General features: G+C 41.0%; 1 protein-coding gene across 4 annotated transcripts in view; it reads left to right on the forward strand.

Moving 5' to 3' along the window:
• Nucleotides 1-559: 559 nt before the first annotated feature.
• Nucleotides 560-27,115, forward strand: part of rusc2 (RUN and SH3 domain containing 2) — a 46,349-nt gene continuing 19,793 nt past the window's right edge. For 2 of the 4 annotated variants that reach the window (XM_061906056.1, XM_061906057.1), the window contains exons 1-2: nt 560-665; nt 13,402-14,767. In XM_061906056.1, coding sequence (XP_061762040.1) covers nt 661-665; nt 13,402-14,767 — 1,371 coding nt within the window. In that variant the 5' untranslated portion in view covers nt 560-660. Of the gene's footprint in view, nt 666-1,235; nt 1,386-13,401; nt 14,768-27,115 lie in introns of those variants that run through there. The other 2 variants (XM_061906052.1, XM_061906055.1) reach the window with 2 other exon arrangements.

Consider the following 27,115-nt stretch of genomic DNA (forward strand, 5'->3'; position numbering starts at 1 on the left):
ATTAATATTATTAGTACTATCTACTAGTATTGTGAAGTATAATTACTCTATTATGTATGCTGATAACTTAACATTATTATTAGTATTATTACTATTAAGTAGTAGTACTGTGAAGTATTTATACTGTATGTATGCTGATAAATTAACATTATTATTAGTAGTATTATTAGGTAGTAGTATTGTAAAATATTATTACTGTACTATGTATTCTGATAAGTTAACATTATTATTATTAGTACTACTTAGCAGTAGTATTGTGAAGTATTATTACTGTATTCTGTATGCAGATAAGTTAACATTATTATTATTATTACTATTAAGTAGTAGTATTGTTAAGTATTACTACTGTATTGTGTATGCTGATAAGTTAACATTATCATTATTAGTAGTAGTTGTGTTGTCCTGAAGTCAAGTGTTAATATTCTTTACATAAATACTTGATAACATTTTTGTATTAGTGACTGCAGTGCTTTAATTTGGAGCTAAAGTTGTTTATATTTATTGAACGCTGTAATCGGTAAACCGCAGTTAGATGACGTCACTTTCGCGAAATTACTTCCTGCTGGTTGACTTCCGGTGTTCGTTCGAAAGCAAGTCATACGTGTTGCTGTATTCTCTAGTAATTTCTGTTGCCATCCTACACAAAGTGGCGAAGAAGCAATGCCGTAAGTTTAATAAGTTAACAACATGTCAGACACGTTAAAAAAGTGTAAAAGTACCGATGTGTTAAATATAATTGTCGAACTAGATACAATGTGTTCAAGTCATTCAGGCAGACGGGAGTCTCCCTCTACTGGACATTTTGGGACATTACTGTTACATTTTATATGTCATTGTAGACAAATATGTACAGAGGCAATAAGTGTGTTTGTGTCTCTTTGTTCTTTTCAGTTTTTCACCATATTGTCTATGAAGAATTGTCAAAAGTAAATGGTCAAGCTTACAACTACGTTCTCTTCATTGACTTGGTGTTGATTTGGCGTTTTTACACGTCTCACAAGAACACTAAAGTAGTACTATTAAGTAGTGAAATTGTGAAGTATTAGTACTGTATTTCGTATGCTGTCAACATTATTATTATAAGTAGTAGTATTGGGCATAGCACAGCAGGTAGGTATTAACACTAAGTAAATAGTGTATTACTAACCAGGTTAGATAAGTAAAGTGTGAACCAATCAGATTAGTGAACTGGGAGCTCCCGCAGACGTCGTGCGTGCTCGCACCCTACCCATTCCGTCGTCACGCACGCGCACCGAGTGTCATCATCATCTTGACGCGGACGAGCATCCCACGCGCGCGGACACGTGAAGAAGATAGAAGGGGGCGATTGACAGTGACCCCCCACCCCCACCCCCAACCCCCTCCACAAAGACCACCGGGACAAGGTGAGTGTTGAATCCGCTCTTTGTGACCTGGTCCCCGGGGAAGGTAGGAGCGCGGCACCGGGAGAGGTTCGGTTCTTCCCCGGCCGGCAAACAACGCCTCGATTGGTCACTGCAAGAAAGAGTCGACGTTCGTCCTCCGGGCATCGTGTCTCGTGACCGTTTAACATTCTGGAAGGTTGTAGTTGAACATTCTGGAAGGTTGTAGACGACGTGACTTGGCGACCATCTTGTTAACAACATCGCATAGGCACAAAGGAACGTTTGTCATCATCATTGTTGTTGCACCGCATTCAGACATTTGATTGCACACAAACATACTCAGTATGTCCGCCATTTTCGTGTTTGATTAATGACGCATTAGAGGCCCTCTGCTACATTTGATCACATATCGATCACATACATGACCGAAACAACAGCTGTCAAGGCACACAGAAGGACGTGTATAGCGCTTCCGTAGTAACCCTTCAAAATAAAAGTACGCTTACCGGATGTTCGCTTTAGCCTGTTATTACATGAGATTTACCACATCAGAGATAAGAATATAATTACAGTAACTGTTGCTTAGTCAGTACACCACACATACAGGTAGTAACAAGAAGTAAGCAGATATTAACAGGAAGTAAACAGATATGAACAGGAAGTAAGGAGATATTAACAGGAAATGAACAACAACGTACCAAAAGGTAAATCCAAGTATAAACATTCATGCGTAGACCACAACAATGTACCAAAAGGTAAAATCAAAGTATAAACATCAATGTGTAGACCACAAGAACGTAGGGCTGGGCAATATGGCTTTTTATTAATATCTTGAGATTTTTGGGCCCTGTCACGATACAAGATATATATCGCAATATTTTGCCTTGGCCTTGAATGAACACTCGATTCTTCTTCATACTGCATTAATATATGCTCATTTTAAACATTCATGCAGAGAGGGGAATCCCAACTAAGTAAATTTTCCAAACCTGTATTTATTAAACAGTTATTAAGCAGTGGCACAAACATTCATGTCATTTCCAAAACAGAAAGTGCAAGATTTTCAGAAACATTTTAAAACAAGTTATGAGTGCACTTGTGTGCATGATGTGACTGAGATGAAATATCAAAACCACACTAAATCAAAGGAAACTTTTTGTACAGAACGCCACTAAAATAGTTAAAAAACAAATAAAGTGCACTTTTCTGCAAGATGTCACACAAGATATTTCAAAAACTGTCAAATAAAAATGAGCTGCAAAATAGGAAATTAAACAGTGTATATATGTCCTTCGTTCTGTTGTAGGTTCCTGTGGACGTTATCTCCTTCTGTTGTTGATTTTTTTTTTCATACGGTGTTGATCTGGAAATTGTTGCTTCGGTATTTTGTGGGTGTGGCACCGAAGGGAGATCTTGACATGCAGTTTCAAGCACTCTTCATTCTCTCGTGGGTGACTCTTCAAATGATGCTACACATTAGCAGTGCTGCTACTTTTTGTAGCAACGCTTTTGCCGCATAATTGTTCAACATATATCCGCTTGAAGCCAAACCACCGCTAGACGATGCACGCCGTGCTGTTTTCCTTGGGAATTAATTATTCCTCCATTTGTTACCAGATTTGTACCTTCTCTCTCTCGTATTACCACTCACAACGCACCGTTAGCATCACATCTATTGTTACCCATGTGGCTACCTCTCTGCTCGGGGAGGGCGTGTGACGTTGCACACGTGACATATGTAAGAAGGTGCGCTTGTTTATGTCTCTGTGTGAAGGAGAGACAAGAAAGAGTGGGAAACACACGCAATGTAATCGCCGCAGCTAAAAGCAACAGTGTGAGACCATATACTCAAATATCACAATATAGTCATTTTCTATATCGCACAGAGACAAACCCGCGATATATCGATATACTCGATATATCGCCCAAGCCTACAACAACATACCAAAAGGTAAATCCAAGTATAAACATTGAAGTGTAGACCACAACACTGTACCAAAAGGTAAATCCAAGTAAAAATATGAATGTGTGGACCACAAGAAATCCAAGTATAAACATTTACATGTAGATCTCAACAACGTACCAAAAGGCAGCTCAAAGCGCGCGCCCAGCAGCACTTGGTCTTGTGTTGGCTCGGTGGTTCCAAAGATCTCATCGTGTCTCATTAGATTTACCACATCAGAGATATAAAAAAAAAAAGTAAATAATGGGGATGATTAGAGCAAAACTAGCATCCTGTGGGCATATTTTGAACAGGTCATTTTAGGTAAAGAACAAATACACAAACGTAGACATTTTTGTTGATTTGGATGAAATAGGATTTTGTTGGGCGTTTATTAAATGCACACTGACAATGTGTGGCATGGTGAATGTGGAGACGTGGCTACTTTTGTGCCCCTGCTGTGACCACACCCACTATTCGACCCAAAATAATAAAGCACAGTTTGTGAAGAATCGATCCAAGGAGTGTGTTTGTTCTGCTTTGTGCTCATTTTTGGTCTTAAAGGCCTACTGAAAAGAGATTTTCTTATTTAAACGGGAATAGCAGCTCCATTCTATGTGTCATACTTGATCATTTAGCGATATTGCCATATTTTTGCTGAAAGGATTTAGTAGAGAACATCGACGATAAAGTTCGCAACTTTTGGTGCTAAGAGAAAAGCGCTGCCTTTACCGGAAGTATGTGCGCGTGACGTCACAAGTTGCAGGGCTCCACACATATTCACATTGTTTTTAATAGGAGCCACCAGCAGTAAGAGCAATTCGGACCGAGAAAGCGACAACATCCCCATTGATTTGAGCAAGGATGAAAGATTTGTGAATTAGGATATTGATAGTGAAGGACTAGAAAAAAAAAAAAAAAAACGACAGTTCCGGGCGGTGGCAGTGTGAGTGTTTCAGATGTAAATAGGATACTTACTAGGATACTTCTGGAAGATCCCTTATCTGCTTATTGTTTTAATAGTGTTTTAGTGAGATTTTAAAGATTGTAAAGTCATACCTCAAGGTCGGATGGCTGCGGTGAACACGCAGTGTCTCAGAGAGAAGCTGAGGAGCCAAGCTCACAGCTGCCTTTTAAACAGCTGCTGCAGGATGACAAATAATCCAATGATTTCTCCGGTAAGATATATATCACGATTTCCCCATGCAAAAACATGCTGGTTGACGTAGAGAAAACATGTTCACTTGACCGCTCAGCTTCACAACAAACAAAGAAACACCGGCTGTGTCTCGGTGCTAAAGACAGCTGCAATCCACCGCTTTCCACCAACAGCATTGTTCTTTATAGTCTCCATTATTAAATGAACAAATTGCAAAAGATTCAGCATCACAGATGTCCAAAATACTGTGTAATTATGCGGTTAAAGCAGACGACTTTTAGCCGCGAGTGGTGCAGCGCTAATATTTCCTTACAGTCCGTGACGTCACGCGTACGCTTCATCATTCCGCGACGTTTTCAACAAGAAACTCGCGGGAAATTTAAAATTGCAATTTAGTAAACTAACAAGGCCGTATTGGCATGTGTTGCAATGTTAATATTTCATCATTGATATATAAACTATCAGACTGCGTGGTCGGTAGTAGTGGGTTTCAGTAGGCCTTTAAAAGAAGATTTAATAACATTGCAAGTAGCGATGTGCTGATCAATCGGCCACCAATCAGTATCATTAAAAGTATGTTATTGCCATTGCCGATGAATGCCTGTAATTGCTGATCACGCACCGTTCCCTTCTGGCTTATACCTAATTTGTTTTTTACTTCCCCGGTTGAAAAGCGACTAGTAGCTAATTGTGTGCCTCTATACACAGTGTGGATCTGCTCCCATAGGTTCATAATAATCACCTCCATTGCGACAAATAAGCTATTTCTTAGCATCTTAAGTATTATTATCAGTGGAGGACGAGGCTAAACATGTTGCACAATAACACTCGCTAAGCTAGCTCGAAACGAGAAGAAGTAAGTGCTTTGTAAAGTTAAAGAAGTGTAGATAGAATTATGTTACATCAGGAAGTTAGCAGATATTAACAGGAAATGAACACATTTATTAATAGCTAAAGCGAGGATAATGTTACAGTAACCGTTGGTGTGTCAGCGTTGTCGCAGTCAGTACATCACACGTACGATGGTACCATGGGTAGTAACAAGAAGTAAGCAGATATTAACAGGAAGTAAGCAGATATTAACAGGAAATGAACTCATTTATTAATAATAGTTAATGAGAGGATAATATTATAGTAATTGTTGGTGTGTCAGTACATCGCACGTAAGATAATACCACGAGTAGTAACAGGAAGTAAGCAGATATTAACAGGAAGTAAGCAAATGTAAACAAGAAATTAATAAGTATATTAATAACGATATACTGTAACAGTTGGTATTTCAGTACATCACATGTAAGATGATACAAAAGGTAGTAACTGTAAGTAGGCAGATATTAACAGGAAGTAAGCAGATATTAACAAGAAGTAAGGCGATATTACCAGGAAATGAACACGTTTATTAATAATGATATACTGTAACTGTTGGTGTGTCAGCGTTGTCACAGTCAGTACACCATACGTAAGATGATACCAAGGGTAGTATCAGTATTTGATCAATACTAGAGTGATCAGGTTGATATTTTTATGTTGTTTTTGTTATTGTTTACAAGGTCAGGGAATAGTTTCCTTGACACAGGTGGACTTGGAGGGCAAACACCAAAGTAGTTTAAAGAGTAGTAGATCGTAGTTTGTACTTTACTTATTGTGTACTATTGACTTGGTTTCGACAAAACTATTGCTTGTAATAAAAGAGAATAAGGAACTTCAGGGGAACCTCTATTTACAAACTTAATTGGTTTTTAACATTGTAGAGTGAAAAGTTTGTATAGTGAATAGTTTGTATAGTTCCTAAGAATCAATGTAAGCATAAACAATTGGTTGGTCAACAATCTCTTTTTATCCACTCATTACAGCTCCAAAACATTAACCACCACGTTGCGACAATAAAACATAAAATTATTTTAACCTGTGTCTGTGAATATTTGTGGCATTGTTGAAAATGCAGGGAGTTTCGGAGTGCTAAACGATCAGTGGCTTTTTACGTAGTGTTAGCACAAACTATCAGTGTGAGGCAATCCTTCATCGGCCTGTGCCTTCTCTTTCACTATAATAAAAGAACGCTGTGGCATCTTTTTTGGTCTATTACAATTAAAGACTTGCTACGGGACAGGGCCAGCTCAAACTTAAGGCGCTGTCAGCCAGAAGCTAACTACTTTACGTAGCTAATATGCTAGCTCAAAGCCGTTGTCTAGCAACCCGAAGCGAGACTATGAGAGTTTGGACACATTTCAAGTGTTTCTGATCACACAAAGTCATCTCTAAGACAGGTTGATGCAGTTCTGGTACGACAATTGTGGAAATAAACTAGCTGCACCGGTCTGTACAGGAAATTATGTCATTAAAATGGCAGCCCCTGATGGCTTCGAGTGGCCGGCAAAATGAATGAATGAAATGTTTGTAGACCGACACATGGTGGGAACACAGAAGCATTATTTGTGCGATGTAAACCTGAAAAAGGTCACATGGTAAATGGAGGTTGTTGAACTATTGTTTGGATACTGTTAAAAAATGCCCATATATTGAGAGATTGTACAATACACACATGTGATTAGTATTGATATCCGACAATTTCTCTGATGGATGATCGGGATGAACTGCAGGGACTTTTATTTTGAAGGCAGGGTGGAAGTACTTCCCACACAGTGAGGACGCAAACATTTCATTGCCTTGATTGTTGTGTTGATTTAATGACTGAGATGTATTAAAGTAGTGCGGACGCTGTATCGATCCGTTGTGGTGAAGAAGGAGCTGAGCCGGAAGGCAAAGCTCTCAATTTACCGGTCGATCTGCGTTCCTAACCTCACCTATGTTCATGAAATTTGGGTTATGACTGAAAAGGATAAGATCACGGGTACAAGCGGCCGAAATGAGTTTCCTCCGCCGGGTGGCAGGACTCTCCCTTAGAGATGGAGTGAGAAGCTCTGCCATCCGGGAGGAGCTCAAATTAAAGCCGCTGCTCCTCCACATCGATAGGAGGCAGATGAGGTGGTTCGGGCATCTGGTCAGGATGCCACCCGAACGCCTCCCTAGGGAGGTGTTTAGGGCACGTCCAACCGGTAGGAGGCCACGGGGAAGACCCAGGACACGTTGGGAAGACTATGTCTCCCGGCTGGCCTGAAAACGCCTCGGGATCCCCCGGGAGGAGCTTGACGAAGTGGCTGCGGAGAGGGAAGTCTGGGCTTCCCTGCTTAGGCTGCTGCCCCCGTGACCCGACCTCGGATAAGCGGAAGAAGATGGATGGATGGATGTATTAAACTTTGTTATATTTATTGTTTTTAGTTTGATTTCAATGTGTCACCTCTGACCTTTTTCAAGGCCTAACAGGACATAAATAGTCCACTGTGATGGATGTGTGGCTTAATACCAATTACGCCACAGTTCATTTTGATCTATCTGAACTCACATTCGCGAAAAGATGGACTTGACTCCATTCCTCTTTTTATCCTCCTTTGCTCTCTCATGCTTTGTAAGCTAACATCAGCCTTCCAGCTAACACATGCTAGCCCTGTCTGTCAGCCACTTGGAGTCCCTCTCGTCACGTTACGTAACTGTGTGTGTGTGTGTGTGTGTGTGTGTGTGTGTGTGTGTGTGTGTGTGTGTGTGTGTGTGTGTGTGTGTGTGTGTGTGTGTGTGTGTGTGTGCGCGCGCGTGTGTGTGTGTGTTTATGTTTGCGTGTGCATGCATCACACTTGGCCAGTTGTGTGTTGTCCGCTGTCCACGAATAGCTTCCACCATGTTGGCAGCAGCTGCAGGGTGTTTGCTGCATGCGCCGTTAGCCTGCTTTGGTATCTCCTAGGGGTCTCCTGTCAGTCAAGATCCCCATTTTGGATGCCACCAACAAAAGCGGGTGATTGGTGCATATCAAATCAATCCCTTTCTGGTTGCCACAATCAAATGCAGGTGATTGGTGCATATCAATTCAATCCCTTTCTGGCTGCCACGATCTTCCATTAAATGTAGCGAAACTACAAGTTACTCTCCATTAAATATTGCCATGGTAAAAGTTACTCCCCATTAAATGTAGCCGAGCTACAAATGACTCTTTATTAAATGTAACTAAGGATTGATTTGATATGTACCAATCGTCTGCATTTGATTGTGGCAGCCAGAAAGAGATTGATTTGATATGCACTAATAACCCGCAATTGATCGTGGCGCATAATGTTGATTTAAGTATTGATGCAAATAGTGGTGATTATTATTGTGAATTGTGAATTATATTTTTATAGCGCTTTTCTCTAATGACTCAAAGTGCTTATACATAGTGAAACCTAATATCTAAGTTACATTTAAACCAGTGTGGGGGGCACTGGGAGTAGGTGGGTAAAGTGACTTGCCCAAGGACACAACGGCAGTGACTAGGATGGCGGAAGCGGGGATCGAACCTGGAACCCTCAAGTTGCTGGCACGGCCACTCTACCAACCGAGCTATACCGCCCCATTTATTACCTGGGCCTTCAGTCCTCGCCAAGACCCTGTTTGACCTCCAGCTTGTTGGGATTTGGAAACAACTCCTGGAAGACAAAATAATGTGTGCCAGACCAGGAATGTGGCGGATTGGTGTAAATAAAATCCATCCCTTTTTGGCTGCCACGATTAAATGTAGGTGATTGGTGCGTATCAAATCAATCCCTTTCTAGCTGCCACAATCAAATGCGGGCGATTGGTGCATATCAAATCAATTCCTTTCTAGCTGCCACGATCAAATGCGAGCAATTAGTGCATATCAAATCAATCCCTTTCTGGCTGCCACCGTCAAAAGTGGGTGATTGGTGCATATGAAATCAATCCCTTTCTGGCTGCCACGATCAAATGCGTGTGATTGGTGCATATTTAATCAATCCCTTTCTAGTTACATTTAATGGAGAGTAACTTGTAGCTCAGTTACATTTAATGGAGAGTAACTTGTAGCTTAGTTACATTTAATGGAGAGTAACTTGTAGTTCAGCTACATTTAATTGATAGAATTTTGTTTAGCTTAGCTACATTTAATGGAGAGTAACTTGTAGCTTAGCTACATTTAATGGAGCGTAATTTGTAGCTTAGCTACATTTAACAGAGAGTAACTTGTAGCTTAGTTACCTTTTAATGGAGAGTAACGTGTAGCTTAGCTACATTTTGACAGACGGACCGGGAAGGCTGTGAAGATGTGCTCTCCTTACGTAAAACTAATCCACTTTGGTTTGGGAAGGAAGTCTTTTGGGAGGCGGCCATGGAGGTCAGGTCCATCTTTGGCAGTCTGAGGTCAGGCGGGTTGTTCAAGCCTCTTACGTTGTTGACATGCGTTGCTAGCTAACCATGCTAGTAGGGATGGGCGATATATCGATATACACGATATATCGCCGGTTTGTCTCCGTCCGATATAGAAAATCACTATATCGTGGTATTCGAGTATACGTTCTCAAGCAGTTGCTTTTAGCTGCGGGTATTACATTACAGGCTCTCCTCGCTCTTTCTTGTCACTCCCTCTCACAGACAAGCGCACTTTCTTACATACGTCACAAACTGTCACGTCGTACGTCACATAAGTATACGCCCTCGCGGAGCAGAGAGGTAGCAGCATGGGTAAAATTAGCTGTAATACTAGCGGAGCCATGCAAGTGGTAATATGAGAGAAAGAAGGTTTGAATGAAGGAATAATTATTTTCCCCAAAAAAACAGGGGTACATCGTCTGGCGGTGGTTTGGCTTCAAGTGGGAATATGTCGAACAGACAACCGTATTTTGTCAAGTGTGGTGCTGAAGCGTTGCTATAAAAGTAGCATCACTGTTAATATGTAGCATCATTTGAAAAGTCACCCGCTAGAGAATGAAGAGTGTTTGAATCGCCGCATGTCAACGTTTCCATCCGGTGCCAAACGGCCACACCATCAAAATGCCGAGGCAAACATTTCCAAATCAAGACCGTATGAAAAAAATTGTCAACAACAGAATTTAACAACGTCCGTAGTAACCTACCACATAGCGAAGGAGGAATACTATTTGATTTCCTATTATGCAGCTCATTTTTATTTGACACTTAAAATGTCTCTGACAATCCTGCACTTTCTGTTTTGGAAATGACATAAATGTTTGTGCCACTGCTTAATAGTTTAATAAATACAGTTTTGGTCAATTGACTTAGTTGCGGTTTCCTTCCTTGCATGAAAGTTTAAAATGAGCATATATTAATGCAGTACGAACAAGAATGTTTTAATGTAGACACAGAATCATCATACTGCTGTGATTATATGTATCAAGTGTTAATTCAAGACTGAGGCAAAATATCGAGATATATATCTTGTATCGCGATATGGCCTAAACATATCAAGATATTAAAAAAAGGCCATATCACTACAATTCTTGTCTCTTCCAAACATCTTGAAGTTTGATTTATATTTCTGCATAGCGACTTGGTCTTTTTTTTCCAATGACGTGTCATTCCCAACATCAGCTTTCCAGCTAACACATTCTAGCACTGTCTGTTAGCCACTTGGAGTCATTCTCCTCACGTTACGTAACTGTGTGTGCGTGTGTGTGTGTGCGTGCGTGCGTGCGTTCGTGCATCACACTAGGCCAGTTGTGTGTTTTCCGCTGTCCACAAATAGCTTCTTCAATATTGGCAGCAGCTGCAGCGTGTTTGCTATATGCGCCATTAGCCTGCTTTGGTATCTCCTAGGGGTCTCCTGTTAGTCAAGATCCTGTCTGGCACTATCAAATGCGGGCAATTGGTGCATATCAAATCAATCCCTTTCTGTCTGCCACCATTAAATGCGGGTAATTTGTGCATATCAAATCAATCCCTTTCTGGTGGTCACGATCAAATGCGGGTGATTGGTGCATATCAAATCAATTCCTTTCTGGCTGTCACAATCAAATGCAGACGATTGGTTTATATCCAATCAATCTTTTGTTTAGGGCTGGGCGGTATGGCCTTTTTTTGATATCTCGATTTCAATTTTTTTAAGGCCATATTGCAATACACGATATATATCGATATTTTGCCTCAGCCTTAAATTAACACTTGATACATATAATCACAGCAGAATGATGATTCTATGTGTCTACATTAAAACATTCTTGTTCATACTGCATTAATATATGCTAATTTTAAACTTTCATGCAGAGAAGGAAATCACCACTAGGTCAATTGACCAAAACTGTATTTATTAAACAGTTATTAGCAGGTGACTTTTCAAATGATGCTACGTATTAGCAGTAATGCTACTTTTGGTAGCAACGCCTGTGCCCCACCCTTGACAAATTAAAGTTGTCTATTCGACATCTTCCCGCTTGAAGCCGAACCACTGGCAGACGATGAACCCCCTGCTTTTTTTCTTGGGAATTTATTCTTCCTTCATTTGTTACCAGATTCTCACCTTCTTTCTTTCGTATTACCACTCGCACGGCTCCGCTAGCATCACAGCTAACATTACCCATGCTGCTACCTCTCTGCTCTGCGAGGGTGTATACGTATGTGACGTATGACGTGACAGTATGTGAAGTATGTAAGAAAGAATGTGCGCTTACTGTCTGTGAGAAGGAGACACAAGAAGCAGTGGGAAGAGCCTGTAGTGTACTGCCCGCAGCTAAAAGCAACTGCGTGAGAATGTATACTCAAATATCACGATATAGTCATTTTCTAAATCGCACAGAGACAAGCCCACGATACATCGCATAAATCGATATATCACCCAGCCCTACATATAATCACACATAACAACAAGAGTGTGTTGTTGCCGGTGCTATAGCCGTGGCTAACAAGCGAGCTCGCGCGGTGACTGACTAACGACAAGGTTTAGGATTATTTTAAAGTGTCTCTGACAGATTAAAAATTGGCAATTTTCAATGACTGCAAAAATGTGGTTATGCAAGGAGGAACCAAGATGTCTTCCTTTAATACGAACAATTTGATCTCCCACCTCTTCAAGAATCATAAGGAGATACACGATGAATACAAGTGGAAGATGGATGAAAAGCAAACATCGAAAAGAAGTAGTACCACACAGTTGTCGCTTAAAGACTCCGCCGAGAAAAAACAAAAAACACCCCAAGGCGAAAGCCCACGTGTTCAGGGACAACGCACGCAGTATGTCAAAAGCTACGGTGGAGTTTGGTGTGGCTAGTCTGCCCTGCATGGCGCACACTTTGCAGCTTGCAGTGAACAGAGGTGCCCTGTCTCAACGCAGCATTTTAGATGCTCCGGCTGACTGCTAGGCCACTTCAAGCACTCACCACAAGCTTGCAGCACATTTTTGTTACTCATACAAATACGTTAGAGCAGGACAGATTGAGCCCAGTTTCAAATTTCCTGTTATACAGTATGCCAGGCAGTCTTGCAATAAAGAGGACTATGTTATTGTTTACAGCTGTGTGCCTTCATTCTTTTTGTAGCTGTTGTTTTGAGGCATGTTTAAAAAAAATTAAAATAATGCACTTTGTGAGAGTCAAGGTATAGTACTTACCATAGTTGTAGTGGGTATCAGGATTATCTCAGGGAGAGCACGTCCCCAATTCCAAGCTGCTGTTTTGAGCCATGTTAAAAAAAAATGATGCACTTTGTGACTTCAATAATAAATATGGCAGTGCCATGTTGGCATTTTTTTCCATAACTTGAGTTGATTTATTTTGGAAAACCTTGTTATATTGTTTAATGCATCCAGCGGGGCATCACAACAAAATTAGGCATAATAATGTGTTAATTCCAGGATTGTATATATCGGTATCAGTTGATATCGGAATCGGTAATCAAGAGTTGGACAATATCGGAATATCGGATATCGGCAAAAAAGCCATTATCTGACATTTCCAGTACTAAGTGTTCCAAGTATACTTAGGAAGTTGTAGACCAAAATCCATACATATAAATATGGATCATTAACTGGTGTGAAGTCTTTGAAAATGAGGGGTGTGTTTTGTCTTCCCAAATGTGAAGCCCAGATGTGGTCTTTCTTGCAGATGTTCCTCTCGGACCACAACGCCGACCTCCCGGACCGCTTCTTCCAGATTCCTGGCAGCGCTCCTTGGCTGTGCCTGTCAGGCCGGAATTGAACACGCCCCGATCCTCAGCGCAATGGACGGCCCCCACGAGCTGTCGGGCGAGACCCTGATGGTGCACCACATCCCCCTGGTGCACCGCCAGGTGTCGGGCGGCTCCTTGAAAAGGAGCAACCCCTTCAGCTTGCCCGAGAACTTGGTCCTGAGTCGCACCACCTCCCTCCCCGAGAGAGACGTCCTGCTCTACAGCAGCCTGGTCCAGACGTCTAGCGGTTCCAAGAGGGGCGGGGCCAGCACGGCCAGCGACTCCTCCTTCACTTCCGACGAGCAGCTGCTGGCGGCACACACCTTGCCGCGAGTCAAGAGCAGACGTGGCAACCCTCTTCGCCGCAACCCCTTCCTGCTGAGGCCCGAGGAGGACGAGGACGAGGACGAGGAGGAGGAGGAGGAGGAGGACAACGATCTGAGCGGCTACCGCGAAGACTCCTCCTTCCACCTCCACACCGACTCTGCCCTCCACGACGCCATCGCCTCTTTCCATCTGCACGGCCTGGGTTTCACGCCGGAGCCCTTCCTCCTGCACGGCCCGGCGGGTGGGGGGGAGTCCTTGGGGGTCGTGGCCTCGGACGCGGACAGCCAGCGCCGCCACGGCAGCAGCGGCTCCAACATGTCGGTGGATTGCGGCGAGCAAGACTGGGAGGAGGAGGACGCCATGCAGTGCGGACGGAGCAGCAAGACCGACTCGTCCTCCTCAGGCTGGTCCAATCAGCACTGCTCCTGCTGCTCACAAAACTTCCCCCAGGCTTTCGCTGAGTGCCAGCAGGGATACGCCAGCGACTCCTCGTGCAACAGCTCCGACGGCGTGCTGGTCAACTTCAGCGCCATCTACAACAAGACCAACAACGGCGTTCCCGAGAAGCCTGCAGGCTCCGGCCCCACCAACCTGAACCACCTGTCCAGCGGCTCGCCTGTGTCTGACCCGGCGTTTTACCTGGACCTGCACACTTCCCCCGCTGACGCGCCACCCGCCAACACCACAGAGCTGGACGCCAACTGCAACTCCTTCTGCCCACCCCATGCTAGCTCCGCCCCCTCGGCGTCCTGCCTGCAGAGTCAAGCCCGCCTGGTGGTGGCCACCCAGAACTACTACAAGCTGGTCACCTGTGACCTGTCGGCCCAGTCCTCTCCCAGCCCCGCGGGCTCCTCGGTCCACAGCGGCTCCGAGGAGCCAAGCAAGGGAAGCCCCACCCCCACTGGGCCCAGCGAGTACTTCCTGTTTAGGGAAGCTGAAGGTGACGAAGAAGAAGAAGACGCACAGACAGCAAGGGTGAGTGCAATCTATCCGTGCTCTCATCTCATTTGCATAATTTGCAATTTCGTTTTTACGCAGATAAAGATTTGGCAGTTCCTCTTAAATTGCAACCACTTAGCCCCTCCCCTTTTGAGAGCAAGATGGCCACTTTTGACGACAGTCAACATGGAAGTCCTAGATGACGACTCATAGGGTTGTTTCATGGCCAATACTAATACCGATTACTAGTCAATGAGGTCGATAACGAATATTTGGAGGAAGTATGAAGTTATTAAAGATGAATATTATACGTCAGTCAACATCCGGACAAGGATGTTTTTGTAGAAAGGCGGGACCAGTAGTGACATAATGTTTGATGTTGTGTTTAATTCATCATCAAAAAACACCTTCCAACACTTTGTAGATTTAATACATTGTAAGGCTTGTGAAATATTGTCAACATTGAAATAAAAACAATTCTCCTTCGCATAGAATATAGTGGAGACATTTTTCAAGATGGCTGACATAATTTCTTCCTGGATGTTACAGAAAGTATGAGTATGTGTGAGCTTCTGCCTCACCTTTTTGACTTATATAATCATCCCATATTTGTCACGATATTTACACTAAGTTTGCAATTTTGTCAGAGATATCTTTTCTGTCGCGTTATTTGATTGAATGATGGAACATGAAACTGGTGGCGCTCCTTAAATGAGCCCACACTGCGGGTGTTGCGGATGAAGGCTCGTCAAGTGAAGCCATCGTTGTAGTGGTCGAAACAAATAAAACTGGACCGGGAAGATGCCAGGAAAGAAGGACAAAAACTGGATTTCCTGGCAAAGTTCAGACAGATAAGCAGAGTAGACCTACTGGAAGGAGAGAAAGTGCAGCAGTAAGAGCAGGGGAAGCAATGTTGTTTGGAAGCCTTCCATCTAGTCGTAGATGATCATTTGGAAATAACAGGTCACACGGTCACATGGTCACATGGCAGCAGTGAGTCATCAGGAACAAATACATTTGGAACTAATAAAGGAATTCATGTGTGCATTTGTTTACCCATCAGCTGCTGTGTGTTGTCACATACAAAGTATATATATATATATACATATATATATATATATATATACACAACTGAGTCAATATAGTAATACTATATATATATATATATATATATATATATATATATATATATATATATATATATATATATATATATATATATATATATATATATATATAATATATATATATATACATATATGTATATAATAGTATAGTAATATTACTATATTTATATATATACAGGGGCTGGTCATATTATTAGAATATCATGAAAAAGTTGATTTATTTCAGTAATTATATTCAGAACGTGAAACGTACATATTATATCAATTCACATTACACACATAGTGATATATTTGAAATGTTTATTTCTTTAAATTTTGATGATTAGTACTGACAATTACTCAAAATCCCAAATTCAGTATCTCAGAAAATTAGAATATTAGTTACGACTAGTACCAAAAAAGATTTTTTAGAAATGTGGGCCAACTGAAAAGTATGGACATGGAAAGTTTCAGCATGTACGGCAATCAATACTTAGTTGCAGCTCCTTTTGCTTGAATTGCTGCAGCAATACGGCGTGGCATGGAGTCGACCAGTCTGTTGCACTCTTCAGGTGTTATGAGAGCCCAGGTGACTTTAATGGTGGCCTTCAGCTCTTCAGCATTGTTGGGTCTGGCATCTGGCCTCTTCCGCTTCACAATACCCCATAGGTTTTCTATGGGGTTAAGGTCAGGTGAGTTTGCAGGCCAATCAAGAACAGGGATACCATGGTCCTTAAACCAGGTACTGGTAGATTTGGCACTGTGTGCAGGTGCCAAGTCATGTTGGAAAATGAAATCTTCACCTCCATAAAATTGGTCCGCGGCAGACAGCATAAAGTGTTGTAAAACTTCCTGGTAGACTGCTGCATTGATCCTAGACCTCAGGAAACACAGTGGACCAACACCAGCAGATGACATGGCACCCCAGACCATTACCGATTGTGGAAATTTGACACTGGACTTCAGGCAACGTGGATTCTGTGCCTCTCCTGTCTTCTTCCAGACTCTGGGACCTTGATTTCCAAAGGAGATACAAAATGTACTTTCATCTGAAAACATAACTTTGGACCACTCAGCAGCAGTCCAGTCCTTTTTGTTTTGAGCCCAGGCGAGACGCTTTTGACGTTGTCTCTTATTCAAGAGTGGCTTTACACGAGCAATGCGACAGCTGAAGCCCATATCTTGCATACGTCGGTGCGTGGTGGTTTTTTGAAGCACTGACTCCAGCTGCAGTCCACTCTTTGTGGATCTCCCCCACATTTTTGAATCGGTTTTGTTTGACAATCCTCTCCAGGGCGCGGTTATCCCTCTTGCTTGTACACTGTTTTCTACCACATCTTTGTCTTCCCTTCGCCTCTCTATTAATGTGGTTGGACACAGAGCTCTGGGAACATCCAACCTCTTCGGCAATGACCTTTTGTGTCTTGCCGTCCTTCTTTAAAGTATCAATGGTCATCTTTTGGACAGTTGTCAAGTCAGCAGTCTTCCCCATGATTGTGTGTCATACAGAATCAAACCGAGAGACCATTTAAAGGCTTTTCCAGGTGTTTTGAGTTAGTTAGCTAATTAGAGTGTGGCACCAGATGTCTTCAATATCTGACCTTTTCACCATATTCAACATTTCTGAGATGTTGAATTTAGGGTTTTCATTGGTTGTCAGCTATTATCATCTCCTTTTCGGCAAAAAACACTTGAAATGTATCAGTCTGTTTGGAATGAATGTATACATTCTACAAGTTTGACTTTCTAAATGGAATTAATTAAATACATCTACTTTTTCATGATGTTCTAATAATATGACCAGCACCTGTATATATATATGTATATATTTTATAGTATGGTAATATATATATATATATATATATATATATATATTATATAGTCTAACACAGGGGTGTCCAAACTTTTTTCCACTGAGGGCCGGACATGGAAAAATTAAAGCATGCGGGGGCCATTCTGATATTTTTGTTAATGTTAAAAATAAGTCAAATTATTCTTATTATTTTTTATTCAACACTTACAATAAATCGCTATATCAACTTCAAGTTGATATAAAGTAATACAAAAATAGGTTTTATGGCTTTTCTGTCAAAAACTACTTCTTTTTCTTTTTTTTATAGTAAAACTGAAATATGTAGTATTTACCAATTAAAGCGCTAAAATATAGGGGTGTAAGGGTACACAAAAATTTAGGTTCGGTACCTACCTCGGTTTAGAGGTCACGGTTCGGTTAATTTTCGGTACAGTAAGAAAACAACAAAATGTAAATTTTTTGGTTATTTATCTACCAAATTTGTAAACAATGGCATAACATACATATACACACAGGGTCCATTGCCAGGGTTAATACATATATAACATACAAAATAAAAACTAAATAAGTTAAGGCTCAGAATGGTTTCTTAACAAAACTTTTCTGCATATAAAGTGCTTTTTTTGATTGATTGAGACTTTTATTAGTAGATTGCACAGTACAGTACATATTCCGTACAATTGACCACTAAATGCTAACACCCCAATATGTTTTTCAACTTGTTTAAGTCGGGGTCCACGTTCATCAACACCGCCCGCCGTTTTTTGTAGACATGTTCCATAAATATTGATGTTAAAGATTTCTTTTTTTGTGAAGGAATGTTTAGCATTAAGTTCATGAATCCAGATGGATCTCATTACAATCCTCAAAGAGGGCGTTTTAAGTTGATGATTACTTTTATTTGTAGAAATCTTTATTTATAATTGAATCACTAGTTTATTTTTCAACCAGTTTTTAGTTATTTGTATATCTTTCTTTCCAAATAGGTCAAGAAAGACCACTACAAATGAGCAATATTTTTTATTATTTATTATTTTTATTATTTTATGTTATACAATTTAATAAATCAGAAACTGATGACATAGTGCTTTATTTTACTTTATCTTTTTTTCAACCAAAAATGCTTTGCTGTGATTAGGGGGTACTTGAATTAAAAACATGTTCACAGGGGGTACATCACTGAAAAAAGGTTGAGAACCACTGTATTATGAGAGTAGCGTGTGTGTGGCCCTTTATTATGTGACGCATGTGACGTCAGTCAGTGTGTGAGCGAGCGAGGTGAGGGACCTTAGCGGGAGTGCGGCTGGTGTTTTGTTGGATTGGCTGTGTGCAAGACTTCAATAAAGCCACGATTTGCAACTAATAGCTGGACTCTTCATTTACCCTGGAGTCCGGAGCTGTGGAGACCCACTGCCGGGTAGAGTGAATGGTTGTACGCGCAAGGGAGACACTATGGGAGCCGGAAGCAGGAAAGGTGCAACACATGTTTGACGTGTTGTCAGAAGCAGCTGCTGAACAATCTTAGCAAACCTCCGTCTTGTTGTATCGCGCAGCCAAAGTGTTCCCAAACGGGAGATCTTAACGAGGCAGGAGGGTCTTCCTGTTCTGGCTTTTAAATGTTGTCCTAGCCTGCTAGCTGCTAGCATGTACTTGTTCGGTACACAACCGAACCGAACCCCCCGTACCGAAACGGTTCGATACAAATACACGTACTGTTACACCCCTACTAAAATATCAATAATGCAGGACACCATTGATTATAATTACATTATATTTTTTTAGTAATAACAGTGAAAAGATATATAAAATACCAATAAATATTTTCAGGATCTAAAGCAGGGTTAGGGAACCTATGGCTCTAGAGCCAGATGTGGCTCTTTTGATGACTGCACCTGGCTCTCAGATAAATCTTATCTGACATTGCTTAACACGATGAGTAATGAAATACTCCTCTGGTAATCACAGTGTTAAAAATAACGTTAAAAATATAAAACATTGTCATGCATTTTAAACCATCCGTCCGATTTCTACCGCACCTGTTCAAGAAGTCGCATTAATGGTAAGAAGTATTTTATTTATTGTTGCTTAGCTTCAGAATAAGAATGTTATTAAAACGAATAAGAGACTTATTATCCTCTAAAAATGTTGGTCTTACTTAAAAATGCACGCATTTAATTGTATTCAGTGTTAAAAAAAAAAAAAAGCCTAATGTTTATATATATATGGCTCTCACGGAAATACTTTTAAAAATATTTGGCGTGTATGGCTCTCTCAGCCAAAAAGGTTCCCGACCCCTGATCTAAAGGGTGCCCCCCTCATAAAGTGATACATTTTTATTAGGTTTTTCTTTTACTTTCAACACATAAGTTACAGGATCAAAATCTATCGATTTTACGTTTGATCCATTATTTTGTTTGTTTTATGTTCTTTTGTCAAATAAAACTTTCATGTTTTTATATGGCAACCACACAATATATGCAATATTTACAACACAAAACATTTTAAAGTGAAATACTTAAAGTAATTGGAGCCTTGAAAATAGATAATTATAACAGATTTGTTTGTCTTTTTTTTTTTTTGGAGCAATGGCAAAAAAAGAAAAATAAAGCAAGACAAAATAAAAAAACAGCCTGCATGGCAGCTTTGTGTCAACATTGCAACTTTTTCTCGTTAGATTTCACCTCATTTCCCTTTTTTAAGTGTCCTTTTTTATATTTGCAATAGCATTTCCAGAATGTGTGGCGGGCCGGTAAACAATTAGTTGCGGGCTGCAAATGGCCCCCGGGCCGCACTTTGCATGCCCCTGGTCTAACAGATATATTATAGTAATATAATTGTCTCACAGTTAGTGGTAAAAAAAATATATATATATATATTAGGGGCGGGCAAATTAATGCGATAATTACGAGTTAACTCATCAATCTATTAACGCCGACAATTATTTTATCGCACATTTACGTATGTTGTTTACATGCTTTTATTTTGTTAACGCCTTTTCTTAACAAAATGGCGTCGCCCGCATGGGTTTCAGCGTCGAGAGGCTCTTGGTAAAGATGGAACATTTGGCAAAAATACCGGACAATTCTGCAAATTTCATGGCTGGCTTACAGCGTGGTCACTCCGGGATCACTTGCGACCGCCAGACAATTCTGAATATGGATAGATCGGGCCGTTTTGGACTGAATGACGCTTGCTTGCTAGACCGGCTAGCTAGTATGGGAATACTTTGCCGGCTACATCCAGCGGCCTGTGAAGCAGCGGAATATATGTGTTGTCTGTCAATTTATGAATAATGCAGACGAGGAGTGTTGGCTGAGTTCTTAACGTTTGCTTTCAGAGCGTGCATATCACAACATACAAGATGGCGCCATGGCGACACAACCTATACCGGGCTACCGCGCATGCTCGTCACTCCTGTTGCATGCTGGGTAGGGTAGTTCTTTTTGTCCCTGGCTCATAACATCACAATATTGTACCATGTATATGCGTTCAGTTTATCAAAGCACCAAGCAAACAATCGGAAAATTCCCATCATATCAATTCCTAGATATGGTCATAATTATTTTAAGTGCACTACGCAGAATAAACACAAAATTATTAATATTGCTACTACGGATAATTTGATCAAAAATTCCCTAAAACAGCCCACTACCTATAACAGGGGTGCCCATTACGTCGATCGCGATCGACTGGTCGATCTCGGAGGGTGTGTCAGTCGATCTCAAGCCAGGCATTAAAAAATATACATAAAAATGAGCAATCATCAATCATACCAAGACTTCACTTTCGTCAGTTGTTTGACATTCTCGGCACCCGAGGATCTTGTGAGATGATGCTGGCTGCTGCAAGCTCATATTTAAGAAAAAAAATCACTAACAGGGCGGACGCAGAAAAACACATTTTATTTCTAGAGACTCCGTACCTACTGTCAAAACTCTAAAGACCGACTGCACAGTTCCTGTCTTCACCGTAAAAGACCTGTTTCATCCTGCCTGTGCTAACAAAATAAGAGTCTCAGAAAGCTAGCGCGCACAAGCTAGCAAGCTACGGAGTTTGATGCCAATGTATTTCTCCCCCGCCCTCAGCGACCGCTTTCTCACTTGCTTGCCCACCCGCACTCTCACTGACGTCGCTCACCTGCTGCCAGACATTAAAGGGCCACACACATATTGTACTCTCATAACAAAGTGTTTAAAAACGAGTATGCAAGTTGGACAAATGAGATGCCAAATCCAACCACTTTTATGTGGTATTGGACAGAAAGGAGGACTTTTTTTTTCCCTCCATTTGAAAATGCGGATGTTATCAGCACCACTGTCTAATTCCAATCAATGCAAGTCATCAGAATCAAATACACCAACTTATATTCTTGTCTTCATGAAAGAAAGGAATCTTTGTGTGTTAAACATGCTTGTATTATCATTAAACACCATTAACTTGTTAACAAAAATGTCTCTTTCATAAATAAATAAATATAAATTATAAATAGGAATGAGGTAGATCTCCTCGACTTGGTCAATTGAAAAGTAGCTCGCCTGCAGAAAAAGTGTGAGCGCCCCTGACCTATAATATAGGTTTTTTAAACATAAGATCCCTGATTTAAAAAAAATGTTTCTGCTGTTTCCTCAGAAATTGCCTGTTCAGATGTTATGATTGTGGTTCAGGGGTTTGTATGTAGATTATATTTATTTTCCATAACAAACAGGATAACTTAAATACCCTGGCAGTGGCAATAAGCTTAAATGTTTGTATTTACATTTTTTGAGTTGATTTTCATAAAATATGCTATTTAACTGCTACTGTTTAACAAGGACTGATTTAAATTGTGTTTGCACAACAAATGTTTTGGCGCTTTTGTTCATGTGGGAGAATATTCCAATAGAGGTGCACTACACACTACTTTTGAATTCATTATTGGGCTTTGCGTATACAATGCAGTTAATCGCGATTAATCGGAGAAATAGTGCGATTAACTTCGATTAAAATTTTTAATCGTTGCCCAGCCCTAATATATATATATATATGGCTTCACGGTGGCAGAGGGGTTAGTGCGTCTTGCAATCTTGTGTTCAATCCCAGGCTCGGGATCTTTCTGTTTGGAGTTTGCATGTTCTCCCAGTGAATGCGTGAGTTCCCTCCGGGTACTCCGTTTTCCTCCCACTTCCAAAGACATACACCATGGGATACTGTAGGTTGATTGGCAACACTAAATTGGCCCTAGTGTGTGAATGTGAGTGTGAATGTTGTCTGTCTATCTGTGTTGACCCTGCGATGAGGGGGCGACTTGTCCAGGGTGTACCTTGCCTTACGCCCGATTGTAGCTGAGATAGGCGCCAGGGCCCCCCGCGACCCCAAAAGGGAATAAGCGGTAGAAAAAGGGATGGATGGACAGTATATATATATGTATATATATATGTATGTATGTATATATATATATATATATATATATATATATATATATATATATATATATATATATTATATATATATATACACATATATATATGCGGGGTTTGGTGCTAGCGTGGTGTATAATATAGCCAAGAGTCATAGATGCATGGCATTCTGGGTAAGTGTTATGTTGCGTTTATAATGTGTTACAGAGCCGATGTTCTCCCATGTTTGGTGTGGGTTCACAGAGTGTGGCACATATTAGTAAGAGTGTTAAAGTTGTTTTATATCACAACCATCAGTGTGATCTGTATGGCTGTAGAACAGGACCCCTGGTTTACCCATAGTAAAAGCAAAAAAAAAAACTCCTCAGCCATTTTGGAAAAGACGACAGGGGGGGAGCGTCACTCGTATCGTCACGAATTTGAGCCGGCGGTAAAAGTAAGCATGCGCTAATAATTTTGGGGAACGAGTTTGACCCGGCAGTTATTCATATTACATGCCCGGCGGAAATTCAAGGATATACGGTAGTCTCAGTTAATATATATAACTAGTAATATTATATTGACTCAGTTGTATGTATATATATATATATATATATATATATATATATATATATACATATATATATAAGTGTAACGACCTGGTCGCATGGTGATGCGGATTCGTTCTCCCAGGTATGCTGACGAGCCTCGAACACAGTGTGAATGTAAGAACAAAGGATTTATTTAAAAATAAATCAGACCCTAACAAAGAAAAACTTGCTCAAAGCACAGATGGCAAAAAATTAAAGAGCTAGCATGAGAGCTGGAAAACAAAGAGCCTAGCGTGGAAACTAGCAGGTACAAAACCGGGAACAAAAGTCGTCACTAGTTGTATGAACACAAGCTAAGAAGCCAGACGGACTGACGGGAGAAGTCAGGCTTGAATATTGTCAGTGATTACAAAAAAAGGTGTGCGTCTGGAACAAGCGGCAGTTGAAAATAATACGTAGCTATGGAAACCAACTGAGAAGTGCACAAACAGACTCAAAAATCGAAACATAATATGATCCGGGCAGCGGATCATAACAATATATATATAATATCGTCTTACAGATATTATCAATCAATCAATCAATCAATGTTTACTTATATAGCCCTAAATCACTAGTGTCTCAAAGGGCTGCACAAACCACTACGACATCCTCGGTAGGCCCACATAAGGGCAAGGAGAACTCACACCCAGTGGGACATCGGTGACAATAATGACCCAGTGGGACGTCGGTGACAATGATGACTATGAGAACCTTGGAGAGGAGGAAAGCAATGGATGTCGAGCGGGTCTAACATGATACTGTGAAAGTTCAACATGATACTGTGAAAGTTCAATCCATAATGGATCCAACACAGTTGCGAGAGTCCAGTCCAAAGCGGATCCAACACAGCAGCGAGAGTCCCGTTCACAGCGGAGCCAGCAGGAAACCATCCCAAGCGGAGGCGGATCAGCAGCGCAGAGATGTCCCCAGCCGATACACAGGCGAGCAGTACATGGCCACCGGATCGGACCGGACCCCCTCCACAAGGGAGAGTGGGACATAGAAGAAAAAGAAAAGAAACGGCAGATCAACTGGTCTAAAAAGGGAGTCTATTTAAAGGCTAGAGTATACAAATGAGTTTTAAGGTGAGACTTGAATGCTTCTACTGAGGTGGCATCTCGAACTGTTACCGGGAGGGCATTCCAGAGTACTGGAGCCCGAACGGAAAACGCTCTATAGCCCGCAGACTTTTTTTGGGCTTTGGGAATCACTAATAAGCCGGAGTCCTTTGAACGCAGATTTCTTGCCGGGACATATGGTACAATACAATCGGCAAGATAGGATGAAGCTAGACCGTGTAGTATTTTATACGTAAGTAGTAAAACCTTAAAGTCACATCTTAAGTGCACAGGAAGCCAGTGCAGGCGTAATGTGATCAAACTTTCTTGTTCTTGTCAAAAGTCTAGCAGCCGCATTTTGTACCAACTGTAATCTTTTAATGCTAGACATGGGGAGACCCGAAAATAATACGTTACAGTAGTCGAGGCGAGACGTAACAAACGCATGGATAATGATCTCAGCGTCTTTAGTGGACAAAATGGAGCGAATTTTAGCGATATTACGGCGATGAAAGAAGGCCGTTTTAGTAACGCTTTTAATGTGTGCCTCAAAGGAGAGAGTTGGGTCGAAGATAATACCCAGATTCTTTACCGTGTCGCCTTGTTTAATTGTTTGGTTGTCAAATGTTAGAATTGTATTATTAAATAGAGTTCGGTGTCTAGCAGGACCGATAATCAGCATTCCCGTTTTTTTGGCGTTGAGTTGCAAAAAGTTAGCGGACATCCATTGTTTAATTTCATTAAGACACGCCTCCAGCTGACTACAATCCGGCGTGTTGGTCAGCTTTAGGGGCATGTAGAGTTGGGTGTCATCAGCATAACAGTGAAAGCTAACACCGTATTTGCGTATGATGTCACCTAGCGGCAGCATGTAGATGCTGAAGAGTGCAGGGCCAAGGACCGAACCCTGGGGAACTCCACACGTTACCTTAACGTAGTCCGAGGTCACATTGTTATGGGAGACACACTGCATCCTATCAGTAAGATAAGAGTTAAACCAAGACAGGGCTAAGTCTGACATACCAATTCGTGTTTTGATACGTTCTAATAAAATATTATGATCGACAGTATCGAAAGCAGCACTAAGATCGAGGAGCAGCAACATAGATGACGCATCAGAATCCATCGTTAGCAATAGATCATTAGTCATTTTTGCGAGGGCTGTCTCCGTGGAGTGATTTGCCCTGAAACCGGATTGAAAGGTTTCACATAGATTGTTAGACGCTAAGTGTTCATTTAACTGCTACGCAACAATTTTTTCGAGGATTTTTGAAATAAAGGGAAGGTGAGACACCGGTCGGTAGTTTACCATGAGGTCAGGATCGAGGTTAGGTCTTTTAAGAAGAGGATGAATAACCGCTTTTTTGAATGCTAGGGGAACAGTGCCCGAGGAAAGTGATAAGTTTATAATATTTAGCACTGATGGACCTAATAATACAAAGAGCTCCTTGATCAGTTTCCCAGGAAGAGGGTCAAGTAAACATGTTTGTTTTATTCCATTTACACGTAACAATTCCTCTGTTATTTCCTCAAAACGAGAGAAACTATTTTGGAGGGTAGTATCCGCCGTATATACCATCGTATCAGTGTTAATAGAACCCCGTTGTAGCTGGGACGCATTGTCTTTAATCTCCTTTCTAATGACTTAAATTTTCTTACTAAAGAATTGCATAAAGTCATCAGCTGAGTGGGTGGAGCTACTGGAAGGGGTCCCTTGTTGGTTTAGCGATGCTACCGTACTAAACAAAAATTTAGGATCATTTTTATTACGGTGGATGAGATTTGAGTAATATTTAGCTTTAGCTAAGGTAAGCATGCGTTTATAAGTTATTAAACTATCACTCCATGCTTGATGGTGCACCTCAAGTTTAGTCGTGCGCCATTTGCGTTCCAGCTTTCTACATAATTTCTAAGCTCTAGTTTCTTCTGTAAACCACGGGGTGATCTTTTTTATAAACATAGTAATATATAGTCTCACATATGTATAGTAATATAATATTGTCCAACATATTACATATAATATTATAGTCTCAGATATTTTATATATAGTAATATTATATAATCTCACATACATATATATATATATATATATATACATATATATACGTTACGATTGGGTCGCATCTTGGATGCGCGAGGAGTGCCACCTCTCGATGCCAAAGGACTGGAGCAGGCAGGAATGAAGGTGGGAGCAGATTTTAATACAAATAACCAAAGTAACACTTGACAAAAGAGCAAAACAAAGGTGTGCCTTAGCACGGGAAGCTAAATGCTACTATTAGCAAGAGGCAGATTTCAGAGTTCGAAGTAGCGCGAGCCGAGCACGCGGAGGCTAAGCTAAACTTAGCGTGGAACAAACAACGGGGAAACAAGAATACACAACATAACAGTTGCCTTAAGCAAGCAAAACGTCCAGGAAGAACTGAGGTAGCAGGCTGT

The sequence above is a fragment of the Nerophis ophidion genome, linkage group LG07, assembly GCF_033978795.1.
Source record: "Nerophis ophidion isolate RoL-2023_Sa linkage group LG07, RoL_Noph_v1.0, whole genome shotgun sequence".
Lineage (NCBI taxonomy): Eukaryota > Metazoa > Chordata > Actinopteri > Syngnathiformes > Syngnathidae > Nerophis > Nerophis ophidion.